We start from the raw sequence: 12,472 nt of genomic DNA, 5'->3' as shown, positions 1-12,472 counted from the left end.
TGTCTCCCTACCCCTTCCCGTCTCCCTACCCCTTCCCTTTACTGTCTCCCTACCCCTTCCCTTTACCGTCTCCCTACCCCTTCCCGTCTCCCTACCCCTTCCCGTCTCCCTACCCCTTCCCTTTACCGTCTCCCTACCCCTTCCCTTTACCGTCTCCCTACCCCTTCCCTTTACTGTCTCCCTACCCCTTCCCTTTACCGTCTCCCTACCCCTTCCCTTTACTGTCTCCCTACCCCTTCCCGTCTCCCTACCCCTTCCCTTTACCGTCTCCCTACCCCTTCCCTTTACCGTCTCCCTACCCCTTCCCTTTACCGTCTCCCTACCCCTTCCCTTTACTGTCTCCCTACCTCTCCCCCTTTACTGTCTCCCTACCCCTTACTGTCTCCCTACCTCTTCCCTTTACCGTCTCCCTACCCCTTCCCTTTACTGTCTCCCTACCCCTTCCCGTCTCCCTACCCCTTCCCTTTACCGTCTCCCTACCCCTTCCCTTTACCGTCTCCCTACCCCTTCCCTTTACCGTCTCCCTACCCCTTCCCTTTACTGTCTCCCTACCTCTCCCCCTTTACTGTCTCCCTTCCCTTTACTGTCTCCCTACCCCTTCCCTTTACTGTCACCCTACCTCTCCCCTTTACTGTCTCCCTACCCCTTCCCTTTACTGTCTCCCTACCTCTTCCCTTTACTGTCAGACCAGAGGGCATCTCCTATCACTTCCCCCTGGTCCTAACCTCTTCCTCCCATGACCCCCTCTCTAAAGTGATGTGTGTGTCTCTCTATCCCTTCCCCCTAGGTGGACCAGTTGAGCAGTGAGCTGCAGGCTGAGCGTAGTTCCTCCCAGAGCAGTGAGGGCGCCAGACAGCAGCTCGAGAGGCAGAACAAGGATCTGAAGGTCAAGCTACAGGAGATGGAGGGTCAGGGGAGGTCAAAGTTCAAATCCGCCATCGGCGCCTTGGAGGCCAAACTACACCAGCTGGAGGAGCAGCTGGAGCTGGAGAACAGGTGAGGACAGGAGAGGGGGAGGAGAGGAAGGAGAGGGGGAGGCGAGGAGAGGAGGAGACAGGAACAGCTCGGGCTGGAGAACAGGTGAGGACAGGAGAGGAAGGAGAGGGGGAGAGGGGGAGGCGAGGAGAGGAGGAGACAGAAACAGCTCGGGCTGGAGAACAGGTGAGGACAGGAGAGGGGGAGGCGAGGAGAGGAGAGGAGGAGACAGAAACAGCTTGGGCTGGAGAACAGGTGAGGAAAGAGAGGGGGAGGAGAGGAAGGAGAGGGGGAGGCGAGGAGAGGAGGAGACAGAAACAGCTCGGGCTGGAGAACAGGTGAGGACAGGAGAGAAAGAGAGGGGGAGGAGAGGAAGGAGAGGGGAGGCGAGGAGAGGAGGAGACAGAATCAGCTCGGGCTGGAGAACAGGTGGGGGCAGGAGAGGGGGAGGAGAGGAAGGAGAGGGGGAGGCGAGGAGAGGAGGAGACAGGAACAGCTTGGGCTGGAGAACAGGTGGGGGCAGGAGAGGGTGATAGGAAATGTAGTTCTTACCCACATGGTCATGATGAACTACATAAATAGCTTGATCTGAATGCAAAAGGCAAGGTAGGTAAATATATACTGGCCAGTTTATTAGGTACACCACCCCATTCACCAAAAACGTATCCTTCCTACAGACAGTCGTGTGGCCTTGCTATATAAAACAGGCAGACAGGCATCGAGGCATTCAGTTACTGTTCGATTGAACTTTAGAATGATTAAAATGAGTGACCTAAGCGACTTTGAGCGAGGTCGAGAGGTCGAAGGAGAATGGCAAGAATGGTGCAAGCTGACAGGAGGGCCACAAACAGACACATAACAGAGCAGCACAACAGTGGTGTGCAGAACAGCATCTCAGAATGCACAACTCGTCGATCTCTGTCATGGATGGGCTGTTGCAGCAGACGACCACACCGGGTTCCCCTCCCATCAGCTACAAACAGGAAGAAGCGGCTCCAGTGGACAAGTGATCCACTACAATTGAGGAGTGGGAAAACATTGCCTGGAGAATGACAGCGAGTTCAGTTTACTTGAGTGGCCTGGTCAGTCCCCAGACCTCAACCCAGTAGAGTATCTTTGTGATAAGATGGAACGGACTGTTCGCAGCATTAATGTACCGCCGTCCAATCTCCAGCAACTGTGTGATGTCATGGACCAACATCCCTGTGAAACGTTTTTCGACTCCTTGTAGAATGCCCCAAAGAATTCAATCTGTTCTGGAGGCAAAGGAAGGTCCGACCCGGTACTAGATGGGTGTACCTAATAAACTGATGGGTGTACCTAATAAACTGATGGGTGTACCTAATAAACTGATGGGTGTACCTAATAAACTGATGGGTGTACCCAATAAACTGATGGGTGTACCTAATAAACTGATGGGTGTACCCAATAAACTGATGACTGGACCTAATAAACTGGACCTAATAAACTGGACCTGGTACTAGATGGGTGTACCTAATAAACTGATGACTGTATGACTGTATAAGTCCAATAGTTGTAATACTATAGTGATGGAATGGATAGTGCAGTCATCATTACAGTTAGAAGCATTGGTACCTTTCTGGAAATTCAGATTGTTGGTAGAGGACATCAATGGGACTCCCTGCCTAAAGAAAGGTTAAATAAAATATATATCAGCTGTAAGGTTCTGGCTTGGTGTGGGTCCAGAGAGAGACAGCTGTGAGGTTCTGGTGTGTTGTTGTGTGTCCAGAGAGAGACAGCTGTGAGGTTCTGGTGTGTTGTGTGTGTCCAGAGAGAGACAGCTGTGAGGTTCTGGTGTGTTGTGTGTGTCCAGAGAGAGACAGCTGTGAGGTTCTGGTGTGTTGTGTGGGTCCAGAGAGAGACAGCTGTGAGGTTCTGGTGTGTTGTTGTCCAGAGAGAGGCAGCTGTGAGGTTCTGGTGTGTTGTGTGTCCAGAGAGAGACAGCTGTGAGGTTCTGGTGTGTTGTTGTCCAGAGAGAGACAGCTGTGAGGTTCCGGTGTGTTGTGTGTCCAGAGAGAGACAGCTGTGAGGTTCTGGTGTGTTGTTGTCCAGAGAGAGACAGCTGTGAGGTTCTGGTGTGTTGTGTGTCCAGAGAGAGACAGCTGTGAGGTTCTGGTGTGTTGTTGTGTGTCCAGAGAGAGACAGCTGTGAGGTTCTGGTGTGTGGTTGTGTGTCCAGAGAGAGACAGCTGTGAGGTTCTGGTGTGTTGTTGTCCAGAGATAGACAGCTGTGAGGTTCTGGTGTGTTGTGTGTCCAGAGAGAGACAGCTGTGAGGTTCTGGTGTGTTGTGTGTCCAGAGAGAGACAGCTGTGAGGTTCTGGTGTGTTGTGTGTCCAGAGAGAGACAGCTGTGAGGTTCTGGTGTGTTGTGTGTGTCCAGAGAGAGACAGCTGTGAGGTTCTGGTGTGTTGTGTGTGTCCAGAGAGAGACAGCTGTGAGGTTCTGGTGTGTTGTGTGTGTCCAGAGAGAGACAGCTGTGAGGTTCTGGTGTGTTGTGTGTGTGTGTCCAGAGAGAGACAGCTGTGAGGTTCTGGTGTGTTGTTGTCCAGAGAGAGACAGCTGTGAGGTTTTGGTGTGTTGTTGTGTGTCCAGAGAGAGACAGCTGTGAGGTTCTGGTGTGTGTTGTGTGTCCAGAGAGAGACAGCTGTGAGGTTCTGGTGTGTTGTTGTGTGTCCAGAGAGAGACAGCTGTAAGATTCTGGTGTGTTGTTGTCCAGAGAGAGACAGCTGTGAGGTTCTGGTGTGTTGTGTGTCCAGAGAGAGACAGCTGTGAGGTTCTGGTGTGTGTTGTGTGTCCAGAGAGAGACAGCTGTGAGGTTCTGGTGTGTTGTTGTGTGTCCAGAGAGAGACAGCTGTGAGGTTCTGGTGTGTTGTTGTCCAGAGATAGACAGCTGTGAGGTTCTGGTGTGTTGTGTTTCCAGAGAGAGACAGCTGTGAGGTTCTGGTGTGTTGTGTGTCCAGTGAGAGACAGCTGTGAGGTTCTGGTGTCTTGTGTGTGTCCAGAGAGAGACAGCTGTGAGGTTCTGGTGTGTTGTGTGTGTCCAGAGAGAGACAGCTGTGAGGTTCTGGTGTGTTGTGTGTGTCCAGGGAGAGACAGCTGTGAGGTTCTGGTGTGTTGTGTGTGTGTGTCCAGAGAGAGACAGCTGTGAGGTTCTGGTGTGTTGTTGTCCAGAGAGAGACAGCTGTGAGGTTCTGGTGTGTTGTTGTGTGTCCAGAGAGAGACAGCTGTGAGGTTCTGGTGTGTGTTGTGTGTCCAGAGAGAGACAGCTGTGAGGTTCTGGTGTGTTGTTGTGTGTCCAGAGAGAGACAGCTGTGAGGTTCTGGTGTGTTGTTGTCCAGAGATAGACAGCTGTGAGGTTCTGGTGTGTTGTGTTTCCAGAGAGAGACAGCTGTGAGGTTCTGGTGTGTTGTGTGTCCAGAGAGAGACAGCTGTGAGGTTCTGGTGTGTTGTGTGTCCAGAGAGAGACAGCTGTGAGGTTCTGGTGTGTTGTGTGTCCAGAGAGAGACAGGTGTGAGGTTCTGGTGTGTTGTGTGTCCAGAGAGAGACAGCTGTGAGTTTCTGGTGTGTTGTGTGTCCAGAGAGAGACAGCTGTGAGGTTCTGGTGTCTTGTGTGTGTCCAGAGAGAGACAGCTGTGAGGTTCTGGTGTGTTGTGTGTGTCCAGAGAGAGACAGCTGTGAGGTTCTGGTGTGTTGTGTGTGTGTGTCCAGAGAGAGACAGCTGTGAGGTTCTGGTGTGTTGTTGTGTGTGTGTCCAGAGAGAGACAGCTGTGAGGTTCTGGTGTGTTGTTGTGTGTCCAGAGAGAGACAGCTGTGAGGTTCTGGTGTGTTGTTGTGGGTCCAGAGAGAGACAGCTGTGAGGTTCTGGTGTGTGTTGTGTGTCCAGAGAGAGACAGCTGTGAGGTTCTGGTGTGTTGTTGTGTGTCCAGAGAGAGACAGCTGTAAGATTCTGGTGTGTTGTTGTCCAGAGATAGACAGCTGTGAGGTTCTGGTGTGTTGTGTGTCCAGAGAGAGACAGCTGTGAGGTTCTGGTGTGTTGTGTGTGTCCAGAGAGAGACAGCTGTGAGGTTCTGGTGTGTTGTGTGTGTCCAGAGAGAGACAGCTGTAAGATTCTGGTGTGTTGTTGTCCAGAGATAGACAGCTGTGAGGTTCTGGTGTGTTGTGTGTCCGGAGAGAGACAGCTGTGAGGTTCTGGTGTGTTGTGTGTGTCCAGAGAGAGACAGCTGCGAGGTTCTGGTGTGTTGTGTGTGTCCAGAGAGAGACAGCTGTGAGGTTCTGGTGTGTTGTTGTCCAGAGATAGACAGCTGTGAGGTTCTGGTGTGTTGTGTGTCCGGAGAGAGACAGCTGTGAGGTTCTGGTGTGTTGTGTGTCCAGAGAGAGACAGCTGTGAGGTTCTGGTGTGTTGTGTGTCCAGAGAGAGACAGCTGTGAGGTTCTGGTGTGTTGTGTGTCCAGAGAGAGACAGCTGTGAGGTTCTGGTGTGTTGTGTGTCCAGAGAGAGACAGCTGTGAGTTTCTGGTGTGTTGTGTGTCCAGAGAGAGACAGCTGTGAGGTTCTGGTGTCTTGTGTGTGTCCAGAGAGAGACAGCTGTGAGGTTCTGGTGTGTTGTGTGTGTCCAGAGAGAGACAGCTGTGAGGTTCTGGTGTGTTGTGTGTGTGTGTCCAGAGAGAGACAGCTGTGAGGTTCTGGTGTGTTGTTGTGGGTCCAGAGAGAGACAGCTGTGAGGTTCTGGTGTGTTGTGTGTCCAGAGAGAGACAGTTGTAAGGTTCTGGTGTGTTGTGTGTCCAGAGAGAGACAGCTGTAAGGTTCTGGTTGTGTGTGTCCAGAGAGAGACAGCTGTAAGGTTCTGGTTGTGTGTGTCCAGAGAGAGACAGCTGTAAGGTTCTGGTGTGTTGTTGTGTGTCCAGAGAGAGACAGCTGTAAGGTTCTGGTTTGGTGTGTGTGTGTCCAGAGAGAGACAGCTGTAAGGTTCTGGTGTGTTGTGTGTCCAGAAAGAGACAGCTGTAAGGTTCTGGTGTGTTGTGTGTCCAGAGAGAGACAGCTGTAAGGTTCTGGTGTGTTGTGTGTCCAGAAAGAGACAGCTGTAAGGTTCTGGTGTGTTGTGTGTCCAGAGAGAGACAGCTGTAAGGTTCTGGTGTGTTGTGTGTCCAGAGAGAGACAGCTGTAAGATTCTGGTGTGTTGTGTGTCCAGAAAGAGACAGCTGTAAGGTTCTGGTGTGTTGTGTGTCCAGAGAGAGACAGCTGTAAGGTTCTGGTGTGTTGTGTGTGTCCAGAGAGAGACAGCTGTAAGGTTCTGGTTGTGTGTGTCAAGAGAGAGACAGCTGTGAGGTTCTGGTTGTGTGTGTCCAGAGAGAGACAGCTGTAAGGTTCTGGTTGTGTGTGTCCAGAGAGAGACAGCTGTAAGGTTCTGGTTGTGTGTGTCCAGAGAGAGACAGCTGTGAGGTTCTGGTTGTGTGTGTCCAGAGAGAGACAGCTGTGAGGTTCTGGTCTGTTGTGTGTCCAGAGAGAGACAGCTGTAAGGTTCTGGTGTGTTGTGTGTCCAGAGAGAGACAGCTGTGAGGTTCTGGTTGTGTGTGTCCAGAGAGCGACAGCTGTAAGGTTCTGGTTGTGTGTGTCCAGAGAGACACAGCTGTGAGGTTCTGGTTGTGTGTGTCCAGAGAGAGACAGCTGTAAGGTTCTGGTCTGTTGTGTGTCCAGAGAGAGACAGCTGTAAGGTTCTGGTGTGTTGTGTGTCCAGAGAGAGACAGCTGTGAGGTTCTGGTTGTGTGTGTCCAGAGAGAGACAGCTGTGAGGTTCTGGTGTGTTGTGTGTCCAGAGAGAGACAGCTGTAAGATTCTGGTGTGTTGTGTGTCCAGAGAGAGACAGGCCAGCGCTAAAGGGATGCGTCAGAAAGAGAAGAAACTGAAGGATCTGACCATCCAGATGGAGGAAGACAGGAAACAGGCAGAGCAGTACAAGGACCAGGTAACACACACACACACATATATATACACACACATATATACACACATATATATATACATACACACACACACACACATACCACCACATATCCTTCAATTTTAAAATGTATTTTTTGAGTTTGCTTTTTGGCTTCCTTCCCTCATGTATTTGTGTGTGTGTGTGCGTGTATATTCCGGTGCACGTGTGTGTGTGCGTGTGTGTGTGTGTGCGTGTGTGCGTAGGCGGAGAAGGCTAACGTGCGTGTGAAGCAGCTGAAGCGTCAGCTGGAGGAGGCGGAGGAGGAGTCTCAACGGGTTGCCGCGGGACGCAGGAAGTTACAGAGAGAACTGGACGAGGCCTCCGAGGCCAACGACGCCCTCAGTAGGGAGGTGTCCGCCCTGAAGAGCAAACTCAGGTACAAACCTGGCTAAATACAACACTATGCCGACATCACACTGAAATACACCTCAAGACGATGTTTTTACACCAGATAGGTGCTGTGAAGTGTGTTGTTTTACAGGGTTACAGCCATAGTAGAAATGCAGCTAGTTAGCGGTCTTTCCAGCTTCAGGTTGAAGTGATTGTGTTAGCTGTGTTGTTAGCTGTGTTGTTAGCTGTGTTGTTAGCTGTGTTGTTGGCTAGCTCCTCTGAACAACAGTGTCCTGATGAGAGAGCACATTTTCTATGCCGGGCGAAATCTCGCCTCATTAGCTCGTTGTTATGGATGTATCCAAATAAATGTCACTAGAAAAACAGCCAAAAACAAATGCAGCTACGTTGCTATTAATCGGGCTGCACAGTTTGACGTGACTGTAACATGCTGACTAGACCGGGCACGCACGTGCGCTATCGTGTGCATGTTCCATTTGTCCGTACACACCAGACGTGACCTGGACACGCAGGTTGAAATATCAAAACAAATTCTGAACCAACTGTATTCATTTGGGGACAGGTCGAAACGCATAAAACATTCATGGCAATTTAGCTAGATAGCTTGCTGTTGCTAATTTGTCCTGGGATATAAACATTGGGTTGTTATTTTACCTGAAATGCACAAGGTCCTCTACTCTGACAATTAATCCACAGATAAAAGGGGAAACCCAGTTCGTTTCTAGCCAGAATCTCTCCTCCTTCCGTCTTCTTCTTCTTCCGGACTTTATATGGCGGTTGGCAACCAACTTTAAGGTGCATTACCACCACCAACTGGACTGCAGTGTGGACCTCAGGTTCATCTTTCAATCACCCACGTGGGAATATGCTGCTAAAAACCAATGAGGAGATGGGAGAGGCGGGACTTACAGCGCTTTAAGGGTCAAAAATAGAACCAGGTTCTATTAGCGCCTGGCTACGCAGACGCTAGTTGACGCTACGCAGACGCTAGTTGACGCTACGCAGACGCTAGTTGACGCTCGCGAGCAGTTTGGATTAAATAATATGTATGTGTTGGGAATTATTTTGCAACGCACGTGGCACGTGACGCAAGCGGTGGGGTCAGCATGTAAGTTAGCAGTAGTTGGCTAGCTAGCAGTTAAGGAATAAGAACGTTGCCAGCCAGTAACGGCTTCTTGGGCCCTTAAATACAACACACTACACCTGACCTGTATATAGTAGACAATATAACTCTACACCTGACCAGTATATAGTATCAATCAATTTTATTTTATATAGCCCTTCGTACATCAGATAATATCTCGAAGTGCTGTACAGAAACCCAGCCTAAAACCCCAAACAGCTACAATGCAGGTGTAGAAGCACGGTGGCTAGGAAAAACTCCTAGGAAAGGAAAAAGTCCTCTTCTGGCTGTAGTAGACAATATAACCCTACACCTGACCTGTATATAGTAGACAATATAACTCTTCACCTGACCTGTATATAGTAGACAATATAACTCTACACCTGACCTGTATATAGTAGACAATATAACTACACCTGACCTGTATATAGTAGACAATATAACTCTACACCTGACCTGTATATAGTAGACAATATAACTCTACACCTGACCTGTATATAGTAGACAATATAACTCTACACCTGACCTGTATATAGTAGACAATATAACTCTACACCTGACCTGTATATAGTAGACAATATAACTCTACACCTGGCCTGTATATAGTAGACAATATAACTCTACACCTGGCCTGTATATAGTAGACAATATAACTCTACACCTGACCTGTATATAGTAGACAATATAACTCTACACCTGACCTGTATATAGTAGACAATATAACTCTACACCTGACCTGTATATAGTAGACAATATAACTCTACACCTGGCCTGTATATAGTAGACAATATAACTCTTCACCTGACCTGTATATAGTAGACAATATAACTCTACACCTGACCTGTATATAGTAGACAATATAACTACACCTGACCTGTATATAGTAGACAATATAACTCTACACCTGACCTGTATATAGTAGACAATATAACTCTACACCTGACCTGTATATGGTAGACAATATAACTCTACACCTGACCTGTATATAGTAGACAATATAACTCTACACCTGACCTGTATATAGTAGACAATATAACTCTACACCTGGCCTGTATATAGTAGACAATATAACTCTACACCTGGCCTGTATATAGTAGACAATATAACTCTACACCTGACCTGTATATAGTAGACAATATAACTCTACACCTGACCTGTATATAGTAGACAATATAACTCTACACCTGACCTGTATATAGTAGACAATATAACTCTACACCTGGCCTGTATATAGTAGACAATATAACTCTACACCTGGCCTGTATATAGTAGACAATATAACTACACCTGACCTGTATATAGTAGACAATATAACTACACCTGACCTGTATATAGTAGACAATATAACTACACCTGACCTGTATATAGTAGACAATATAACTACACCTGACCTGTATATAGTAGACAATATAACTCTACACCTGACCTGTATATAGTAGACAATATAACTACACCTGACCTGTATATAGTAGACAATATAACTCTACACCTGGCCTGTATATAGTAGACAATATAACTCTACACCTGGCCTGTATATAGTAGACAATATAACTCTACACCTGACCTGTATATAGTAGACAATATAACTCTACACCTGACCTGTATATAGTAGACAATATAACTCTACACCTGACCTGTATTTAGTAGACAATATAACTCTACACCTGGCCTGTATATAGTAGACAATATAACCCTACACCTGACCTGTATATAGTAGACAATATAACTCTACACCTGACCTGTATATAGTAGACAATATAACCCTACACCTGACCTGTATATAGTAGACAATATAACTCTACACCTGGCCGAAGACCGTATATGATGTTGATGCTCTTCCCCTTCCTCTTCCTCTTCTGTCTCTGACTCCGACTCTGACACCGCTTCACACCTGTCCTTTAGATATTAACTAGCCCTCAAACGCTTCTCTGTCTGCCTCTTACTGAGTCATCTTTACTTCGGCAATCAACTTAATACTCACATCATTACTTGACTTGGGAATCTACAGCAACTCTGCAGCTAATTCTACTTCTTTTTCTGATGACACTTCCTCAAACTTTTCCTCAAACTCTTCCTCAAACCCTTCCTCAAACTCTTCCTCAAATTCTTCCTTAAAGCCTTCCTCAAACTCTTCCTCAAAATCTACCTCAAATTCTTCCTTAAACTCTTCCTCAAATACTTCCTCAAACTCTTCCTCAATCTCATCCTCAACTTAAACTCCTCAGACTTTAGCTAACCCTTGGTCTCTCATCCATCCTCCGTCTTCACCTCTAAACCCTCCTCGTCTATAGCAGCCTTTTCTTCCAGCTCTTTAACCGTGTTTAAGGTCTAACCATCCAGACACGTGTTTCTTACATGGTTCTGGAAACCAACTATACCTCTAACTCAACTCATTTCCTCTCTGTCTGGTTCTGCCATCTCTTCTTCTTCCCTTCTTACAAATTCTAACTTCTTCTTCTCTTCCTCCAGTACGGCCTTCTATTCTGCCTCTTCCCTCTGCCTCTAATTCCATTATTTCCCCGACATTCCCGTCCTTCCCAGGCGAGGAGGAGAGTCATCTTTCAGCAGCAGTCCTCGTCGCGTGGGGAGCATTGGGAATGTCAGCCTCAGTGGGACTGGGAGCCGGAGGAGCAGAGCTGGGAATAATGAAGGGAATGGTGGGAATTCTGAGAACACAAACAGCGTTCCAGAAGAGGACGAGCCTCTGTTCTCGTCCACCCTGTCTCCGGAGGACATCAACGGAACCCTGCCGGAAGAGTAGAGGGACAAAGTCTCACCCCTCCTTTTAAACACTGTCCATCCTTCTTCCTGTCCTTCCCTGACTTCCCTCAATACATCTTTCCATTTCCTGTCCTTTATCCCTCCCTCGTTCCCTCTCCTTCCATTCCTCCTTATATCTTTCCCTCCTTCCACTCCTCCCTCACTCCCTCTCCATCCATTACTCCTTTTATCTTTCCCTCGTTCCCTCTCCTTCCATTCCTCCTTTTATCTTTTCCTCGTTCCCTCTCCTTCCATTCCTCCTTTTATCTTTCCCTCCTTCCACTCCTCCCTCGTTCCCTCTCCTTCCATTCCTCCTTTTATCTTTTCCTCGTTCCCTCTCCTTCCATTCCTCCTTTTATCTTTCCCTCCTTCCACTCCTCCCTTCTACCCTCCCCTTCCATCCCTACTAAAATTCTTATACCCCGCCCCCTTTTAATGCATCACCTGTCTGTGACAATAGCTTTGATTGTGTCACCAAAATGTCAAAGTATGAGTTTTAAACTGAATTTATATCTTATTGCAGATGTCATAATATATATCTGAAGTTATATCTTATTGTAGATGTCATAATATATATCTGAAGTTATAGTTTATTGCAGATGTCATAATATATATCTGAAGTTATATCTTATTGTAGATGTCATAATATATATCTGAAGTTATATCTTATTGCAGATGTCATAATATATATCTGAAGTTCTTATTGTAGATGTCATAATATATATCTGAAGTTATAGCTTATTGCAGATGTCATAATATATATCTGAAGTTATATCTTATTGCAGATGTCATAATATATATCTGAAGTTCTTATTGCAGATGTCATAATATATATCTGAAGTTATCTTATTGCAGATGTCATAATATATATCTGAAGTTATAGCTTATTGCAGATGTCATAATATATATCTGAAGTTATAGCTTATTGCAGATGTCATAATATATATCTGAAGTTATAGCTTATTGCAGATGTCATAATATATATCTGAAGTTATAGCTTATTGCAGATGTCATAATATATATCTGAAGTTATAGCTTATTGCAGATGTCATAATATATATCTGAAGTTCTTATTGCACTTAGACACAAAATATTGTTTTTCTCTCTATGCATATTTATTTGATTATATTTTCAAACAGTGGCTATATGTTAGAAGTAACTAATTCTTTAATCTGAGAATTTAATGTGAATTGAGTTGATATAGAGTAAACCCATGGACAATACTTTCTAGAGCTAGATTTAATCAGATACCAGGCTGTGTCTTT

General features: G+C 46.7%; 1 protein-coding gene across 1 annotated transcript in view; it reads left to right on the top strand.

The window, feature by feature from the left end:
- LOC129833053 (myosin-11-like) overlaps positions 1-12,016 on the top strand; it is a 73,756-nt gene extending 61,740 nt beyond the window's left edge. Inside the window, exons 42-45 of the mRNA XM_055897307.1 lie at positions 788-996; positions 6,847-6,955; positions 7,177-7,349; positions 10,989-12,016. Of these exons, the coding sequence (XP_055753282.1) occupies positions 788-996; positions 6,847-6,955; positions 7,177-7,349; positions 10,989-11,208 (711 nt within the window). The 3' untranslated portion in view covers positions 11,209-12,016. The remainder of the gene's footprint in view (positions 1-787; positions 997-6,846; positions 6,956-7,176; positions 7,350-10,988) is intronic.
- The last annotated feature ends 456 nt before the right edge of the window (positions 12,017-12,472 follow it).

Source organism: Salvelinus fontinalis, chromosome 2, assembly GCF_029448725.1.
Source record: "Salvelinus fontinalis isolate EN_2023a chromosome 2, ASM2944872v1, whole genome shotgun sequence".
Lineage (NCBI taxonomy): Eukaryota > Metazoa > Chordata > Actinopteri > Salmoniformes > Salmonidae > Salvelinus > Salvelinus fontinalis.
This window is presented reverse-complemented; position numbering and strand designations above follow the sequence as displayed.